This window comes from Anas acuta, chromosome 15 (assembly GCF_963932015.1).
Source record: "Anas acuta chromosome 15, bAnaAcu1.1, whole genome shotgun sequence".
NCBI lineage: Eukaryota > Metazoa > Chordata > Aves > Anseriformes > Anatidae > Anas > Anas acuta.
In genome coordinates this window covers 6,525,413-6,543,745 of record NC_088993.1, presented here as the reverse complement: position 1 = coordinate 6,543,745, position 18,333 = coordinate 6,525,413, and the positions used below count along the sequence as shown (strand labels likewise).

The 18,333-nt window shown below is 43.1% G+C and overlaps 1 protein-coding gene across 4 annotated transcripts in view; it reads left to right on the top strand.

Annotated features, from left to right (window-relative positions):
* Positions 1-18,333, top strand: part of XPO6 (exportin 6) — a 52,376-nt gene that overhangs the window by 21,819 nt on the left and 12,224 nt on the right. Inside the window, exons 7-15 of one of the 4 annotated variants that reach the window (XM_068699653.1) lie at positions 4,528-4,981; positions 5,092-5,121; positions 8,425-8,551; positions 9,307-9,416; positions 11,768-11,876; positions 12,663-12,752; positions 14,913-14,982; positions 16,197-16,356; positions 17,140-17,232. In XM_068699653.1, the coding sequence (XP_068555754.1) occupies positions 4,528-4,981; positions 5,092-5,121; positions 8,425-8,551; positions 9,307-9,416; positions 11,768-11,876; positions 12,663-12,752; positions 14,913-14,982; positions 16,197-16,356; positions 17,140-17,232 (1,243 nt within the window). Of the gene's footprint in view, positions 1-4,527; positions 4,982-5,091; positions 5,122-8,424; positions 8,552-9,306; positions 9,417-11,767; positions 11,877-12,659; positions 12,753-14,912; positions 14,983-16,196; positions 16,357-17,139; positions 17,233-18,333 lie in introns of all 4 variants that reach the window. The other 3 variants (XM_068699652.1, XM_068699657.1, XM_068699654.1) reach the window with 3 other exon arrangements.

Sequence of the window (18,333 nt, the reverse complement as noted above, 5' to 3'; positions counted from 1 at the left end):
GCCTTGCCCCATAAACCCAATGCACATTTGTTATCTGTGATTTTCGGCTCTAAGTATATCAAAAGGTGGAGTGGAGCAAAACTGCATCTCTAAATTAAAACAGAAATGCCTAGGGCTTTGGGCATATATGTATTGGGAAACCTTCTTCCTGCTCAGACTTTTGCATGGCTGTTTATCTATACTAATTTAAATTCGTATTAATTACCTTTGAAAAAGAGTGTGTTTCTGTATCCCTGCACTCAGGGCACGTTTCATTTACCCTGTGACCGCTGTACCAGGGATAGCTGTAAGTGCAGAGGGTCTCCCCAGGTGAGAAGGCAGTCTGGATGAGTACCAGTTTCTGTGGTGCCTCTGTTACATTCAGCTCACCCAAGAATTGTGCAGCAGCATGTGGTGTTTTTAGTCCTTCTCAGAAATACAAAGTAGGAAAAAATATCAAGATGCGGTTAAATCATTTTTCTTTAAAAGCTCTGATCTTGGCTTTGTCTGCTTTTAACAAAGAAAAATGAAAGGCTTATGGTGTGGAAACCTGTAGTGTCTGGTTGTGCATAGGGAGAAGATGAAACACTTGGGGATCCACTAGTTTTCTTCTCTAGGGTCACGCTGATACCAAATCATGTGTGTTCTGTTACGAGGTATTAAGGTACCTTGTTTTGTCTTTAAATCTGTCTGCAGGACCTTAAGCAATGAACTGAAAGTTGTTGATTGCTTTCTTGTGCCAGATTGTACTAGTTAGCTTCAGACAGCTGTCCCTGTTGAGTGTTGGTTAATGTTAGCGTTTGGTTTGTTAACGTTTTGTTAGTGTTAACATTTTCACCAGAATTTCAAGTGCTTCTTTTCCTTAGAGCTTTAAGACATTTTGGTATTTACATTAAAAATACAAAGTCTTAAACGGAAAGCAGTATCATCTTGTTTTTAGGGGGGAAATCCTGCTGTAGTTAGCAAAAGATAGGAAAAAAAAAATAATATTAATAGGAAAAAACCAAACACACGGAACCTGGCATATCACTTGGCAAGAGTGAGCCTGCTGCTTGGAGCGGGAGCTGCCAGCAAGTGCCCCAGTGCCGTGGCATTGAGTAAGATCAGTGTCTTCCAAGGTAAAAAGCTGACTCATGTTAGCATAACACAGTTGGCAGCAAGTGACTCAGTGGCTGTTAATGATGCTCTATTTGTACCAAACAGCTTGAATCGCTCAGTGAGCCCTTGTGCGTTCCTGCAGAAGGCTGTTTGATACAGTCATGTTCAAGGCCACGCCTGCAGAACTGGGTACTGCAGCAAAATCAGGGGAAGAAATTCAGCAGAAGCCTGCCTGAAACGTCCTCTTGGTTCCTCAGTGAGCTGCTGGATGGTGCTGGTGCCAAGACAGTTTTTCATCTGGTTGTGCTCTTATCTCATGGGGATTTAGATTGTAATTCTTGACATGGGAATTACGATGCATTTATTTCTGAGTCTTCCCTCTTATGAGAATGAACAAGCTCATGCAGTGTATTTTCAAGATTTTTAACTGCTGGGGTTGCTAGCAAGGAGAACGCAGGGTTTTAAAGCCAGACACACAAACCAGTAGCAGTGAGTGGCAGCTGTGGCATTGCACGTTTACCGATCTATTTGCAGGTAGAAATAAAATACAGGGTTCAGAGGTGACCTGCGGGGCAAATGTGGGTTTGGTGGCACCTTGCCATGAAATTCTGCACTGTACGAATTAATTGCTTTTCTCCCGTAAGAATTTGTGAAATCAATGCTGACCAAATCACCAAATCTTCTTACGTGCATGCTGCTTACATATGAGTCACATTTATGCAAAGTATTCTGTTTACAGATGATGATTAAAGTTTGTTTTTTGTTGTTTCCTCCATAGCTTAGATAAGGCCACCTTCCTTTTCTTATGTTCAGGAGAGATTAAAGGTATTCCAAAAAGTAAAATAAGCTTCAGAAGTCCATATAAATGTTTGATATCTTCTGTCAGAGCCAGAATTTCTTCAGGAACTTAAAAACTGTGCTTCCCTGCGCAACAAAGGAAGCGAAGTGAAATGGTTACTCACAAGTCTTGCATAGTTCTTAAACAGCACTTAAACCATATTAAACTCATTTCGTATACCATTGAAGCAAAGGAACTGTGTTCTGTGTTGGGAAACGTTTGGGCTATTGGATCATTAGAGAATTTACTCAGCAATAATCTCCCATCCTCCAAATGTTGTCTGAGTGATTTATCTCTTTACTTGATGAATCCCTTCCTTAGGCGTTTTCACTCGTGTATGGTAAACAAATGAGTAGCACAAATGTTTGCTTCTGCAAAGCTAGCACCATCCCAACCCCTCTCCCTTGAGGTTTTTCTCCTGGGGCATGAATGCAGTTGGAAATGTTTATCTCCTGTTCACACAGGTACAAAATAGAGCTTAAATTCCGCTTCTGAGCTTCAGTGAAATAACTGGGTGCAAAATACTCAGACCAGTTGCTTTGAATTAAAGGGTCCTAATTTGCACTTTGTGGCCGGTGTATTGACAGCTCAGAATCTTTGGTTCTCGTGGAGGAAGGCCTTTTGGAAGAAGCTTCTTATAAACATGCTAAAAGCAGCCCTTGTGCTGCAGCACACGTCTCGTTGCGAGTGCTGCGACGGCGGCTGTTGTAATACCAAGGCTAAGTGCAGGGTTATCTAATTCATCTGAAGGAGCATGATGCCTCAAATTTCTGGAGAGGAGGAGGAAAAAATGCTAAAGTATGGCAGGGAGTTATGAATTTAGTGGTGTAGGACATCTATCTTGATGAGGAATGGCGACGTAAGAGAAGCCTGTTCATCATGCATGCTTCTGAGTCCTTTGGAAATAGCTCCGTAAATCATCCCTGCTGTGTTCGTCCTGCAGGGGCGTTGGGTCACTCCACTTTCCAAAAAGTTACCTGGATTTTTGGGGGAGAACTCTAAATTCAGTCATGGAGCGAGTGCCTGTGGTTTTCTAAAGGTGAAGAGATTGTTTGCACGCAAGGAAGAGAAGGGCATTGAGTAACCTGGGGAAAAGAAATAGGTTTCCAGCATGTGGTCTGGAAGCCTGTGAGTTAGTGGGTGAGTTAGGGCAGTCTGGCTGGCATTATCTGCTTGGATTTTCATAAAACTTTCAGCTCAGCTTCTCGCTAAAAGCTTTTGCAAAAGCAAAGGCTCACTGGGCATAAGGGGAGTCCCTGCGACGATTAATTGGGCAGAAGGTAGGAGACGAGAGGTAAGTGGAAATGCTCAACCCTCGCAGTGAGGGGGGAGGTCACCTGTGGGGTCCTGCTTGGGGATGTGCACACAAACGTACTTGAGAGACCTGCCAAAAAGGCTGGGTGAAGAGACGAGGAGGCTTGCTGGCAGCACTGAGTGGTCAGAAGGGTGGAAAGGAGGTATGACTGGAGACTGGCAGGGGGATCCTGCATGACTCTGGGCTAGCAAAGTGAAACACGATGCAGGGAGAGCAATGCTCAGCTCAGGCTGAGCTGTGGGCTTCAAGCTCACCTTCAACATCCAGGGTTAACTTCAGAGTGTTGCACGAGATCATTTTACGAGAACTTCAGACCAACAGCAGTCAAAAACTGCTGTGGTGCTGCGTGGAGCTAAGCTCACCCACATCTTCAATAGCAGCTGCAGTCCTGGTCTTCTCTATCAAGGGGGTAGGACAGAAATGAAGGCTTTGTGGAGCAGCATTAAAGGCGATACTGAATTTCTTCCATATAAGAAGGGTACAGTTTCAAATGGAGAGTGAGGAGCTGGGACAGAAGATACCAAGTGAAAAGGAGATGAATGGAAAAATTATTTTTCCCTGTTTGGTGTAGGAAGTCGAGTTGACAGGCTTCAAACAAAAGCCATCCTGACCCCATACAGAGTTACGCTGTGGCTAAATCCATGGGAGACAAATGTGCAGAATTCCTCAAACCCCACCTGGCTCAGGAAACCTTTGCACTGCAAGTGGCCAGAGGCTGACGGATCTCACATGTGCTTGCCGTGGGTCTTTGGTCACTCCGGGAACAGGCAGGCCCTGTTCTCAGTAAGCAGGTTTCTGGTCTCACTCAGTACATCTGCTCTCCTATAATCCACAAGCTGTCACATACAAGCAGCAGCAACTCTGCCAAGTTTCAGTATAATATGGATGTGCCAGGGAACTAATGCAAGCTTACATCAGGGATGCTCAAGCTTTTGAAGGAAATAAATTTTGTAAGAAATCCCTAAAATACACCCCCTGGCATTACTATTAGCTTTTCCAAAACGCTGCATGTGTGCTTCTCAGGAAAGCTAAAGGACAGGACAGAGCTGCCACTTGAACGTATTTGTTCAAAACAGTCCCTCTCAGCACCTCCTCTGACCTGACACGTGAGATCTGTACAAAAACTGGAGAAAATTCCAGAATACCAAAATCACTAGTTCAGCTTGGAGAAATCTTTGTGCACTAACTATTGTGTGCCAGCGGCTCTGATGACTTTTGATTTATAGCTACGGCTTGCAGTCGCACCTTTTGAAGCTATCACCTTGATTTCTAACAGAGATGTGCTTTTTTCCCCTAGGTGACCTGTTAAGTAGCCTGTTGCAGAGTCCCAGTGCGGCCAAATTATTGAACCAGCCAATCCCCATCCTTGACACGGAAAGTGAATATATTTGTTCCCTGGCACTGGAGTGCCTGGCACACCTCTTCAGCTGGATCCCTTTGTCTACCAGTATCACCCCGTCACTCCTCACCACCATTTTCCACTTTGCTCGCTTCGGCTGCGACACTCGCGTTAGGAAGATGTCTTCTGTCAACGGCAGCAGCCAGAACTCGGTGTTGGGACAGGAGCGTGGCCGACTTGGCGTTTTGGCTATGTCTTGCATCAATGAACTGATGTCTAAGAACTGCGTGCCTATGGAGTTCGAGGAGTATTTGTTACGGATGTTCCAGCAGACTTTCTACCTCCTGCAGAAGATTACCAAGGAGAATAATGCCCACACAGTGAAGAGCCGATTAGAGGAACTGGATGAAAGGTAAGAGAAACCAAACAGCTAAGTAGCTGTGCTAGGGCCTCTTGCTTTCTAAAGGACAGTCTTTCTTAATTTGCGGTCATGCATGGTGTGTCTAATCGCCTTTTTTTCAGAGTTCTGTGCTGGTGGAGGCAGGCAGAAAGGTAGGTGCCCACAGGTAAGGTTCTGGTAAGGGGCTAAGTTTGCTAAGTGACCGTGGTGGCACAGGTTTGTATTCTTTCCTGTCCTCTTCCTCCCCTTTCCCCGTTCGTTACTGTTTGACTGCAGGTCTGAGGTGGCACAAGAGCTGAACCTGCCCTTCATTCAGTTGTAACAGAACAACAGAAGAGGCACAGTGAGGTAAAGGCATTGCAGTATTCCCTTTGCTGGTCGGTATCTGCCTTCTCTGTCTTAAACTCAACCATACAAAGAGTGGGTAGATATTCTGCGAGTCATGACTTGAAAGAAAAGAGAAATAGTTCCGTACCCTTTGTTGAGATTTGACAACTTTTGATTACTCTTTTTTTTTGTTTTATTTTTTAAACAACACTGAAAGACAGCTTTGGGAACTCCATTCACAGCAGTGGTGAATGGCTGGAGGCAGCAGGGGAAGTGGCAGCACCTCGGGAGGCTGCGTGGTCTGGTTGTTCTCCAGAAAGCCACTGCCGTGCTCCTTGCCTGAAACAGCTTGACTCTTTCGTGGCGGATATATCCTACTTGTAGGAGAGAAAGTGAGATTTGTCTCGCTGTTGTGTTGAGTGGTTGGATCCACGTGGTGGCAGGGTGCTGGACAAGGTGATGACTCGATGCTGCCTTTCACTGCCCGCCCGCTGTGCGAGCGCTCACGATGGGAGGACAGGCAGACTGGTGCTAATGTTGACAGATATGTTGTCAGTGTGAGCGTGCTCGGTATCTTGCTGGGGATGCACAATGATGGAAATAAATTTCTGGTGCTGCTGGACAAAAATGCAGCGGAAAGATTTTTGAGCTTTTTTTTTTTATTATTTTTTTTTGATTTTTTGATTTTGATTTTTTTTCACCTTGATACTCGCTCAGGTGTAAAACCGAATTTGGAATCAACTGTGGGTCTTCTTGTAGACATGACTTGCATGTTTCTTCTGTAAAAACATTTTCCATGTCTTTAAATACACTGATGATAATAGATGTAGATTAGTTGTGACTTCAGTTTAACAGTGAATTCCGCTTGCTCACTTCTCAACTTACTCTGACTTCAGTATTTCTTGCTTCCTAAAAATAAAGTCTTACATGGTGGAAATCTGCTACCTTTGCATATGGGATATGTGCACAGAGAGCGAGGGGTCACACTCTGAATTCCACAAAAGCTGTCCTGTAAACCTGCAGTAAATGAAATGCCCTCTGTAACTCCTTTTTCTTCTATGGAAATATCAGCAAGCTGCCTTCGGTGACCAAACTGTGGAAGAGATGTAGCTGTGTTGGCTTTTATTGAGATCATATTGCCGTCCTGTTATCTTCTGCTGCTTATGCATGTTATCCAGAGATCTGATATCTCTACTTATAAGAATCCTCCTCTCTTGTTGCTGAGGTCTGAAACACGGATGGAACTAAGACATTCTGGGGAGACTGCTTGGAAAAATCTAGCTGCCTTTGGCAGGGATGGAGCTCTCTGTGCTCACTCTGTCCTCACTGTAGAAATGGCTTTGCCTTGTATAGGAGGATGTTCCTAGCTTTACATCCAAAACTAAAGAACTTCTCACATGAATGCATCTTCTTGAGATGGACTAACGAAGTCCTAAACAAAACTGGTGCTGGTCAAAGTGCCCAACTTCATTAGATCGCCGTCTTTAGAGCCTGCCTGCCGTAGATCTGTTTTTCCCCAGCCTCTTGTGGCAGTGATTCCTTTTGTCTTGTTACGAAATCAGTGTGGTTTTGAATAGATTCTACTGCTGAATAGAAGAAGATTAAGCGTGAACTGTCTTTTGCTTTATTTGTGTTGGCTTCGACTTGAAAATGTAAAAATATTGGAAATGGGAGTGGAAAATGTCTGGTACGGATAGAAGCAGTGGCGTGGAGGTTGCACTATGGGCTTTGGGGTGTGTGGAGCTAGGTGCCAAGTAGGAGTTTCACTGGTCTCAGGTCAGAGCCTCTTCAGAAAATAAAAATGAAAAAAATGAAGGAAATGTTTGGGTCTGGATGCATATTTCTTGTTATCTTTTATTTTTGATGCCTTTGGTCAGTGGTCAGGCACATTGTGATGATTCTTGTCAAGCAGGCAGTGTCAAATAAAAAGTTCACGTAGTCTTTTTGCATATTCAAAGTATATTATGGTTTTTGTAGGCTTGTAATAACTAACAGTGGTGCAGCTCTGTGAGCTGGCACTGCTTCCAGACTTGAATCACTTGTGGTTAGAGCGTTTGTCTTCAAACCAGCATTTGCAGAGGGGGAGAGGAGGCAGCAGAACTGTAAACCAAATCTGCTCAACTGTGTCTGAAACTGTGCTAAACCTAACTTGCTGTTTGTTTTAAAAGAAAAACATGAAGTGCTCTTATACTTCAGATCTCTTAAGGTATGGGAAGGACAAGTTGCTCTGCCCACAGCCTTGGCACTGGGTCACTGGAGCTCTTGCTGTTCGTGTATCATGTTGTGATGCCTTGGTCCTGTGTACAGATGGAGTGCTTCATCTGTGTTTAGATCAATACAAGGATGGTTTCTAACCCTGAGGAAGCTTGTGTTGTGCACGGCATGTTTTTATTCCACAACAGCTTACCCCCTTGTAATTTTTCCCCAGTGGTGTACTCAAGAACCCTCTGTGCTTACACCAAGGTCGTGCTCTTGCTGGACTCCTGAAATTTTGGTAGCAGGCTTCTTTTTGGATCTTCGTTTTGTATGGTCCCATGCTCTGGAGGAAGATTTGTCTTTATTGTCTAATTTAGTCACAAAAGCCTGGGCTCAGCTGAGAAACTTCAGGATAATAGTTGGTTGTCTGCACCGCATAAGAAGCGGTTCTTTCCAGCTCTAAATTGTGTGTCTCTTCCCCTACCATATGTAAATTTTTAACACGTGTATCGTTAACTTGTGCATTAACTTCTTGCTTTCAGCTGAATTCCTCAGTGGTACAGTTCATATGACTAATCCTGTATACACCAGTATGATCAGACTTGCTATTGTGTACTTGTTTCTCCAGGGTGGGGGGGATTGTGTTTATTTGCAGGCCTGACTAAACTCAATTACATTTATCTGAATATTAAAGTTGCTTTTGACTAGACTGTCTTTTCTGCTGTTTCAGGTATTAATGGAAGGAAGGGTTGCCCATCCTGTAGGTAATTGTTGCAGGGCTTTATATTTTAATTGCTCTACTGGCTGTTGATTGTAACTTTCTTTTTTTAATGAAAGGTTTTTGAGTGAACTTATGATTGTTTCAATTAAATTGCTTTTTCCTGTGACACCCTTCAGGTTTTCTTAATTGTGTTTTCTTCTGTCCCTTGTAGCTACATTGAGAAGTTTACGGACTTTCTTCGTCTCTTTGTGAGCGTCCATCTACGAAGAATTGAATCCTACTCCCAGTTTCCCGTGGTTGAATTTCTGGCACTGTTGTTCAAATACACTTTTCATCAGGTACAGCCTTGTGACATTGTTTTTCCTGCGTCTGTTCTTCTTGTCCTGTTGTTCTGTACAGCAGGGCTAGCTTGTTTTCGCCGGTGGAGCTGATACTAAAGCTAGCCCAGGAAAAAAAAAATGACGTCTTACTGGCACTTACTTCCCCAGTATTATTGCTGGGGACTTGGAAATGTCTCAATGTGCTCCTGGATTTAGCTGGAGACAGAATTCACATGTAGTTACCTCGTAATAACAACCTGTTTGTTGTTTAACTTTTTTCTACTTTTTTTTTTGGTTAGCCTATGAAATAGAAAATGTCTGGAAAAAATCTGTCTGGCTTGTTTTGTGTTTGGGGATGTTTTTCTTTCTCCTGAAGCTGCTGCTTTTACTGTATCTGAAGCATTCTTCATATCCTTCAATTTTGCAGTTTAAAACAAACTGGCTTTTGATAAGCGTTACCTTGCTGTAGGAGTTGTCATAATGCAGTTCAGTCCTGTTCACCATCATATGTGAATAATAGCAGGAAGCAGATGTATAAAATGCTAGAAGTTGATGCAGCAAGCCGTGAGATGGGTTCTCACCTTGTGCCAAAGCTCTTGCTCATCTTTTAACACCTTGAGGCTGCAAGTCTCTTCAGGACCCTCCTAGAAACTTTTCAGTACAGCAAGAAGTTACTCCCATGGATTGAAGTGCATGCTAACTGATATTTGCATTGTGTGAAATTGAAATTGCCATAGTTTGAGAGATTCATTATGAACTTTGGTGTATTTCAGCCTACCCATGAAGGTTACTTTTCTTGCTTGGACATTTGGACACTCTTCTTGGACTATCTGACTAGCAAAATTAAAAGTCGTCTGGCAGATAAAGAAGCAGTACTCAATAGGTAAGTAATCGGGAAGGTAGTTGGGATTTGACAGCTGCAGAGAGTCTTGTGGTCATTATGGAAACACTGAGAAACGAACTATTGTTTACTGCAGCCATGTGTAGAATGCTTTTTTCAAAAAATCACTGAACATTTAAAAATTAAACCGGAGAGCTTACTGCACGTTCATTGAACAGAATTCAAGCTGAGCAAATTAAGGCAAGAAAAAAGGTCACAGAAATATTGCATGTGAACCTAGCAGCCAGAGGAAGAAAGCTTTGGAGTCTAAAATAGAACTGGAACATATTTTTAGAACGTTTTAGAGCACATTTTAGCTCATACTAGAGGAGGAGACTACAGAGTAAGTTGTGTAGTAAGGGTTCACACACAGCTTGTACAACTAACTAATGACTTCTGAAATTTTCAGATTTAATTGGGGCTTTAAAATCTGTTTAAATGGAGGATGTGTTTGAGAAATACTGGTGGTGCTGTGTTTGAAAGTTAAGTTCTGCTTGCTTACCTCTGTAGCTAATGATGTGTATGAATTGTAACAGTGGTTGGCAGCACTTCCTTTGTAGGTGCTGTCTCCTGAAATAGTTGGCTCTCTGCTTTTATCAAGGGTCCTTTTGCTCCCCCCCAAAAATACCTGGTGAATATACTGGATCTTGTTCAAATTTGTTAGGCTTAAAGGCACCGTGGTTTGTGCCTTATTGCTCTGAGCTGATTGCAGAAGAAAGCTGCTTTCCCCTGGAGCATACTAAATATAAGTAAGTGGTTAGTTACTGAAAGACAGCCTGGTGTCATAACCACAAAGAACAAATGTGGAACTAGCTTACGCCAGACAGCTCTCTTCCTTTCAGCATGGGAACTGAGTATTTTTAATTTCTCAGGTAGTAGGTATTTGCATTTGAGCTTTGTTACAGTTTGGGCCTAATTTGCTGCTGTCTGCCTGGTGCTGTTGAACTCTGCCTTGGCATTCTGCTCCCCTTCACCTGGCTAATGCGTGTGTGATGCACGTCCATCAGGCATTTTCTTATGGACAGAATTGAAACAAGCCATAGCTGTCTCTCTTGGAGATATTTCACACAAAAGAGCAACAAACAAAAAAAAAACACACATAGAAGTGGTTAAAGCTCGTAGTGCTGTTTTGTCAGAACTACCTGTTTTTAATGGCACCTTTATATAGCTACGACTTCCTTCGTGCTTTAAGACGTAAACGCCTCAGTTTGATAATATGGGTGTGGTTACACCACAGGAGCACAGATGAAATTTCCTGTTCCGTGGCTTTTAAACTCTGCCTCTGGTACACATTGCAGTTCTACTACTGGATTAATTGCCCAATCTTCAGTTATGTCATCTGGTTACAGAAAAGATGTTAATTCAGCCACCTTGCACGGAAAGCTTTCAGCTGCTTCGCTGGTGGTGCAGCTGATGAGGCTGATGCTTGGATTGCATCATTCCTTGCATCTTTGTCAGTAGATGTTCATGCCTAGTTTTCCAGCCTGATCACTTTAAAAAGGGCGTGACTGGTCCTTGCACAGGACAAGCCATGTTTTGAGGAAGGTGGCTTAAGAAAAGAAAAAAGAACAAACAGAACAAAATCCCAAATCCCCAGACTTTGGTGGTGCCAGCAGAAATGGTTGCACGGTCACTGGTCACAGCTTGGTATTATTTTTATGTGATCCATGGAGGAAGGAGTATCTTCTGCACTCCATACCTGTTGCATAGTACCTGAGATGAAAGGATGTCTTTCTGTGATGTATGTTTAGTGTTACTGTGGAAGTGGAAAAAGTGCCGGCTTTGTTTTAGAGGGCAAGGGCCTGAATTCATTGGCCAACTGTGTATGGGAAGAAGATAGCAGAACAAAGAGCTTCAGGGGCTGTCCCCTTTTGTAGGCAGTCAGCAATTCTATCCCCTTCATCTGTTCCTTATTCACATCCCAGAAGCATAGCACCAGCCATGCTCCTGAGGAGCAGGTTGAGCAGTAAGAGGGTGCTGGTGCCTCCTGTTCACAGGCAGCTGCCATTCCTCCTGGAAAACTGCTCCTGCTGCCTTGCCTGTTTTGTACTCCTGGGCTGCTGCTTTAGCCAATGGTTTTCCATTTCCCTCTCAGAGGTAGTGGAATATCAGATATTACCACAAGCTTTTTCCTTGCAGGTAGGTTGTGACCTAAAGCGACACGTTACTCTTAATCCAAAGCTCTACTTGTTGTTGTGTGAATAAGCCCGTAAAGCTGTGCTGCAGGCTCTTTGCAGTGGCTCCTGTTAAACTGTCACCTGATTTACCTCTCTCATTTGCTGGAAGGGCTGTGAGCACGGCAGTCCCTACAGAATTGCTTTATCACACTCCTTTTGTCTTCTCTGTGGTCACAGGTACGAAGATGCCTTGGTTCTGTTGCTGACGGAGGTGTTGAATCGAATCCAGTTCAGGTATAACCAGGCACAGCTGGAGGAGCTGGATGATGAGACACTGGATGATGATGTAAGGAGCCGAGTTGAACAAGGGCAGCTGCAGGTTCAGATATTAACTGCCGCACTCATTACACCTGGAATGTCTTTCCCAAAGCTTGTGTTCTGGAATGCAGGCTAGATACCCACTGCTTCACTCAGTTCTGTATGGGTTTTGAGGTTTAAAGAAGCATGAAATGCATTTATCAAAAATACATCTAAGTTACACTGAAAGGCTATGACCTTTGTTTTTAATTTGGTTTTTATGGAGAAAAATGCAGGTATCTATGTTGTGTTTCTCAGAGGCACTGGGTGTCTGTGTCTGGTTGCTTTGGAATGTAAACGCAGAAAGATTTTTCAAGACAAAAGCTTTAAGCTGTCTATATTAGTGCTTTCATCTGAGCATATTTCTCTGAAGTCAGTAAATATCATCTCAATCCATGCCGATAACAGTAAAAGTAAAGAGCAGTAGGTGGCTGAAGTGTCAGAGACTGGAGCATTGGAGAGCCACGTGGTGCTAGATAACTGATGCCAGTCATCTGTGCAGTAACTGTGCTTCGGGAGTAAATGCTTGTGGCTTATCACCCCAGGGAAATACAGACATGCAGGCCCAGACAGAGGGTCAGTAAAACTGTGCCCAGCCAGGTGTCTGGCACCATGTGAGGTTCAGGAGCAGTACCTCTCCTGTAGCTGGGTGTCTGCAAAAGCCAGGCTGTGGAAAGGAGTTCGGCTGGGGCTCGGTGCTTGGGACCAGCTACAAAAGGCCACCCGTTTCCATCAGGAAGTGCTGTGCTTACCTTGTTGTTTCTTCCCATAGCAGCAGACTGAGTGGCAGCGGTACTTGCGCCAGAGCTTGGAAGTGGTTGCAAAAGTCATGGAGCTTCTGCCAACCCATGCCTTCTCCACACTAGTAAGTAACTATGCAGACCACAAGTACAACGTGAAATCAGCACCAACTGCTGGAATTTGTTGCAAGTGTTTCACAGAGGCCAGGGTGCCAAAAGAAGTAGGGAGATTTGCTTTTAGAAGCTAAAGCTTGGCAAAGGAGAGACCAGAAATCAAAAAAATGGTTTTTGGCTTTGATGAATTTCTTGGGGTGGTGTTGCGAAGATCCTTCACAGTGAGTGTCTGAGACGTACTTGCTGGACACCAAGCTTCATGGAAGTGCCCATCACTCCAAATGTAAATAATTCATTGCTGTTTATCTTGGCCTTTATATTAGGAGACAGCATTGTGAACTGGATAGATGTGTGGTGTTAGGATTTTAAGGAGAGTGAAATCTTTGTTTAAATGAAAGGCTAGATACAAATGCTGAGAACAGTGCCTCAGACAGTGGGGAATTATATCTGATAAACACAGCTAAGTGCTTCTTTCCAGCTAGGGTCACTGTTGTTGCTGGAACAAGTTGCCTTATTTTGTAGCGTTATAAGGGTTTCTGAGGAGGAGACTTCAAGGCCAGTGGAGTCCAAAATTCAGAGTTGGTCTTTTCTCTGGACAAGAAAAAAGGCAGGTATATGCAGTGGGAACTCAAGTCTATTAACCCCACTGGGGACAGCGCATGCCTAGATCTCTGAGCCGTGTTGTCAAGAAGCAGAGAACATTGAACTGCTACAGAGGCAGAAGATGCCTGACCTGAAGTAAGCACCAGAAGCACATTATTAGAAACTCCAGAGTAGTGAGCAAAATAGTTCTCATGCGAATGTCAAGTTCCTCTGCAGCGTGGTGGCATGGCATGAGTTAGCAAAAGGCAGACAAATGGAACAGCTGTTTGTGAGCACAGTGAGCATACGGGTCATACGGGGAAGAGCGTGTGGCTTCCCTCAAAGTAACACGTTAGCATGAGGAAGATGATCTGCTCTTTTTAAATATTTCTCCTCCTACAGGCGCTCAACTGTTAAATAGGCACAGTATGTTAGAAATGTGACAGTGAATTCTTGAGCCCTGTATTCATTTTTGCATGGTCTGGGAGATGTTCAAGAAGCTTTGCATGCCTTTCACAACAGCCTCTGCAGTGATGTTGAATGCAGTGGCTGGTCATCAGGAACAAATAACTGAAAGTCCAGCAGCTGCTGTTATTCTGTCCCATGCTGAGTAATGAAGGGCTGTAGTTCTTTGTGCTGACGTGCAAGTGAACTTTCATAAATCCAAACTCTTCAAATGTGGCGACTTTGCCAATAGAAAATGAGTAAATTTATGCCAGGGTGCAAGGTTGGAAACAGTTTTTCAGGTGAGATGTCTACAACGAAAAGGTTACCATGCGATCTTGTATGCATGCAAATACGTTCAAGCACAAGGCAAATAATCCCAAATAATACCACTGAAGTACCTCGGGTGCTGAACACTGGTCAGAAAGCTTCCTAGTCTATGTACAGCATGTTCTCCAGGGTAGCATAACCTGTTACTCAGCTGAAGTATCAGTAGGAACAGGCATGTTTGCAGTCAGTCCCGAATGATGGAGTTAGGATAATGCTGTGTTCCCAGATCAGGACGCATGACGACTGTGTTGTTTGTTCCCTTGGCTGTTCTCCCTCTGGGACTTCAGCCGTTCTTGGTGCAGTCTGCAGTGTGCCAGCAGAGTGGCTGCAGTGTTTCCCTTCTGTGTTCTCTCAGAGGCACTGACCTCAGCTTCGTCAGTTGAGTGTTTTGGTAGCTGCATTTTGAGAACCTGATGCCTATGGGTTAGGTGGATGCAGTGCAAGTTTCCAGTGCTTCAGGCTCTGCTGTTCTTTGCTTGTGGGCCCCTGTTCTGTTTGATCGGGGTTCTACATCCAGCTGCACATTCGCACTGATGGCATGATGTGTCAGACCTCTAGCTCGTGAGGCTGGTGGCTGGTGTTTGTGGGAAAAAGAGAGCTACCACAGGGAAGTGCCTTCAGGGTGCTTTTCATGTCATTGTTTTCATAGGACCTAAAGAGACTGCAGAATTAGCCCAGAAAACAGGTCTTCCCTCCTTCCAAATGTCTTCTTGAAGGTGTTAGGGAGAAATAGGAAAAATGTTCTCTAATAGACTAATGGTAGAGTGTTAACTGACTGCCAAGCCCCCAAATCATGCTCATTTTTTCTCTTCTAGTTTCCAGTTCTGCAGGACAACTTGGAAGTGTATCTGGGACTCCAGCAGTTTGTGGTCACTTCAGGAACAGGTAACCACTGCCATCCAGCAAAAGTCCTCACTCTTTGAGTAGCTTACTGCGAAAACACTATAGACCTGCTTTAGTATTGCTTCCTCTTTGCTGTGTTGAGGATCTGAAATTCTTACCATCACGCATGGTGTGTGATGGCCTAGTAGTCAAACCTCGTTAGCAAACTAAAATCTAATAATACGATTTTGTATTGGTATGGTTCTTCCCTTGCTCTGATACTGGGAGATACCTTGGCTGTTGAGAGCAGCTATGCAGCAGTCCCCCCCCCAAAAAAAAGTAATTCTGATCCGAAGAACACTTAAGACATCCTAGGTTTAGTAGTAATGCCCAGGGTTTTTAATGTTATAGCACTGATCTGTGTTAGCTGTCAGAAGTAACTCAGAGGCAACTGGGTGACAGCGTGCTGATGGTACGTAAATGGCAAGGCTGTTGCTGAAATTGTAAACAATACAAGATTAGATACGGTCAGTAGAAAGAAACAGATTTTCTTTGAAACATGTTTGTTGCAGAATATATTTACTTTTTTAGTAAAAGGTCTGGGATGTTTGGAGACCAGGTGTACGTGGTTGAGCAGTAGGACAATCGCATAGGCAATAAGACTGGCAAATCTACTTACCTGCCTGTGTCTTGTTATCTGACAGATATGAAAGTATATAACCACATTTCAAATTAGAAGCAAATGCACTCTCTCCAAATGTGCTTCCAGTGCTGGAACATCTATTTCAGTCTAGCCAGCAGAGGGAGTCTGGGTGATGACTTTCACAGAACTGGGATTGCTTTTTTGGTGTTGACAGACAGCCAAAAAGGTTGCTGTTTATACATATTTTAATACCAAATAGAATAAAATAATTGTGGAAAAGGCTGAAATTGTTGGTAACGTCATTTTCAGCCCTTAAAGAGAAATTTGAATTGTGGCAGTCAGAACAGCTGAACTTGTCTTACCCGACTGACTGTTTCAGTCACTTGGACTGCTGGGTTTTGAACTGTGACCCACTGCCGAGTTAATTTAAGAAGAATGCTTGCAATGTAATTAGAATAAACTTAGCATTTCCTGTAGCTTTGTAATTAGGTTTCCCATCCCAAAGAGCCGTACTTATTAGTCACAAAGTTACATGCACTTTGAAGGATGAGTTTTCAGACTGCTGTTAGCACAAGTGAATGTGTACACGTGTGTCTTTTGGATTCACTTCTAATAAACCAAAATGTCGTTTCAGGTCACAGGCTGAACATCACTGCAGAGAATGATTGCCGTCGTTTGCACTGCTCCTTGAGGGATCTGAGCTCCTTGCTGCAGGCTGTTGGTCGATTAGCAGAATACTTCATAGGGGATGTGTTTGCTGCCAGGTTCAATGATGCTCTTACAGTGGTGGAGAGGTAGGTATGGGGGGGGGTTGCTGTCCCTTCATCAGTACAAGGAACGATCATCACCAAACAAAGCCAAGGTTTCTTTCTACCTCCCCTTGTCATGATTAAGCTGAGATACAAATAACTCAATAACTAGTACCTGAAGCGTTAGGTTCATCAGTGCTGAGATTCTCAGATGGCTTTTTAACCCTTCACCAGAGAAATAACTAGTGGGGGGGGGATAAATAAAATCATTTATTGCAATGGTTGAGGTAATTGTTTTCCAGCATCTGCATTTGTGATGCACTGTTGATTCTGGTGGCACTAAGGGCTACGGTTTAGCGATGGGACTTGGTAGGTCAGATTGATGGTTGGCCTTGATGATCTTGAAGGTCTCTTTCAACCTAGACGATTTTCTGATTACTTGAGAGTTATCTGTGAGAGCTAGATCTTCTAAACTGAAATTACCTTTCTAAAAAGATCTCTAAAAGCTGGAAAGCAGGCATTATTTGGTTCTTACCCTCCAAGAAACTTTATTAGTGCATAGTTTCAAATTACAGAATTTCAGAGCCATTACCTTTATGTTGTTTCATGTCCACACAGGAACATCATACTTGTTCCATCTTATCACAAGCAAGGAAATGGGTTCTAAATTACTTTCTACTAAATGGCCTACATCTAATCTATATAATAGCTAAATATTGACACAGGCTTGTCAAGAGCAGCATTCAGATAAGACATGCGAGTGGGTTTGTACATGCGTGTACCCATCTTGCAGTCTTTTTGTTTTACCATTTATGTATTCACTTGCAGGTTGGTAAAAGTAACGCTATATGGATCCCAGATTAAACTGTACAACATTGAAACTGCAGTACCATCTGTATTGAAACCTGACCTTATTGATGTGTGAGTATGAGATATGTGCTACGTGTGATTATATACAAATTTTGAACCTACGTGGGATGGAGGAGACTTCGGATCTCTTAGATCTGGTGTTCTAATTACTAGCTTGGCAAACATTCGGGAAACTGTAAATGTTAGCTAACCACAAGGGCACTTGCTGGCAATAGCCTTGACCTTTACCAGTATTTTGGACCACTGTTTCCTCAAATTGATGTAGATGGATTATTTAAAGAAAAATATTTGTGATCAGATGTAAAAATGCCCATTGCATTAGCTCTAAAGGCAGACCATTTTTCTGCTGTGTACTAGTGGCTGTAAAAGCTTGGCTCTTTTGCAGTAAAATTAGGCGGTCTAACAAGTGTTACGATGGTGGTATTTTAAGAAATAGATCTATTTTAAGAAATGAGTGATACGTAGTTTGAGGCTTATGGATTTTATTTTTTGCTACCAAAGTCAAATCTATGACCCAGGTAAAGATGTTTTTTTTTAGCACAAGGTTTTTTTGGCTTCCAAACCAAATGTGTGCCTTCCAGTGACGCAGGCTGTTCCTGAAACAAATGAATGCCTTTGATCCAGAAGTTGACATTAAGTGTGAAATCTTGATGCCGCTGGTAGTAGCACATCACTCTAATGCCCTTTTGGAGACCTTTCATTCTCATGGTTGTGTTGTACAAACCTGCTACCTGCCAGCTGGCATTTTGTGAGCAGAATTTAAGGTTGTGCTTTTAAACATGTCAAGTGCTTGTTCTTCCTTCTGATTGTACGTATAGGAGCTTCCTGAAAACCCACAGTAGACTGGATTTCTCCTACTAATTCGAGTCACTAGAGCTGAGTTTTATGCAGATAATGTTCCTTTACTTCTCTTTCTTGTTTAAAGTAGCTCGGGAGGCTTTTTTTGTGATTTGTTAGTTAGGGGTTTTGGTCCTTCCCTCTTGGGTCCAACGTCCTTGAATGAAAATGTCCTTGAAGAAAAATTGAGATCCATTTTCTAATGGGAGGCTAAAAAAAGGTACTTTGTCATATATTTGGAGGACACCTGTCTGATCCCCAAAGCATCATCCTGACTCAAAAAAAAAAGTGAAATGGCACTCTACCAAAAATATA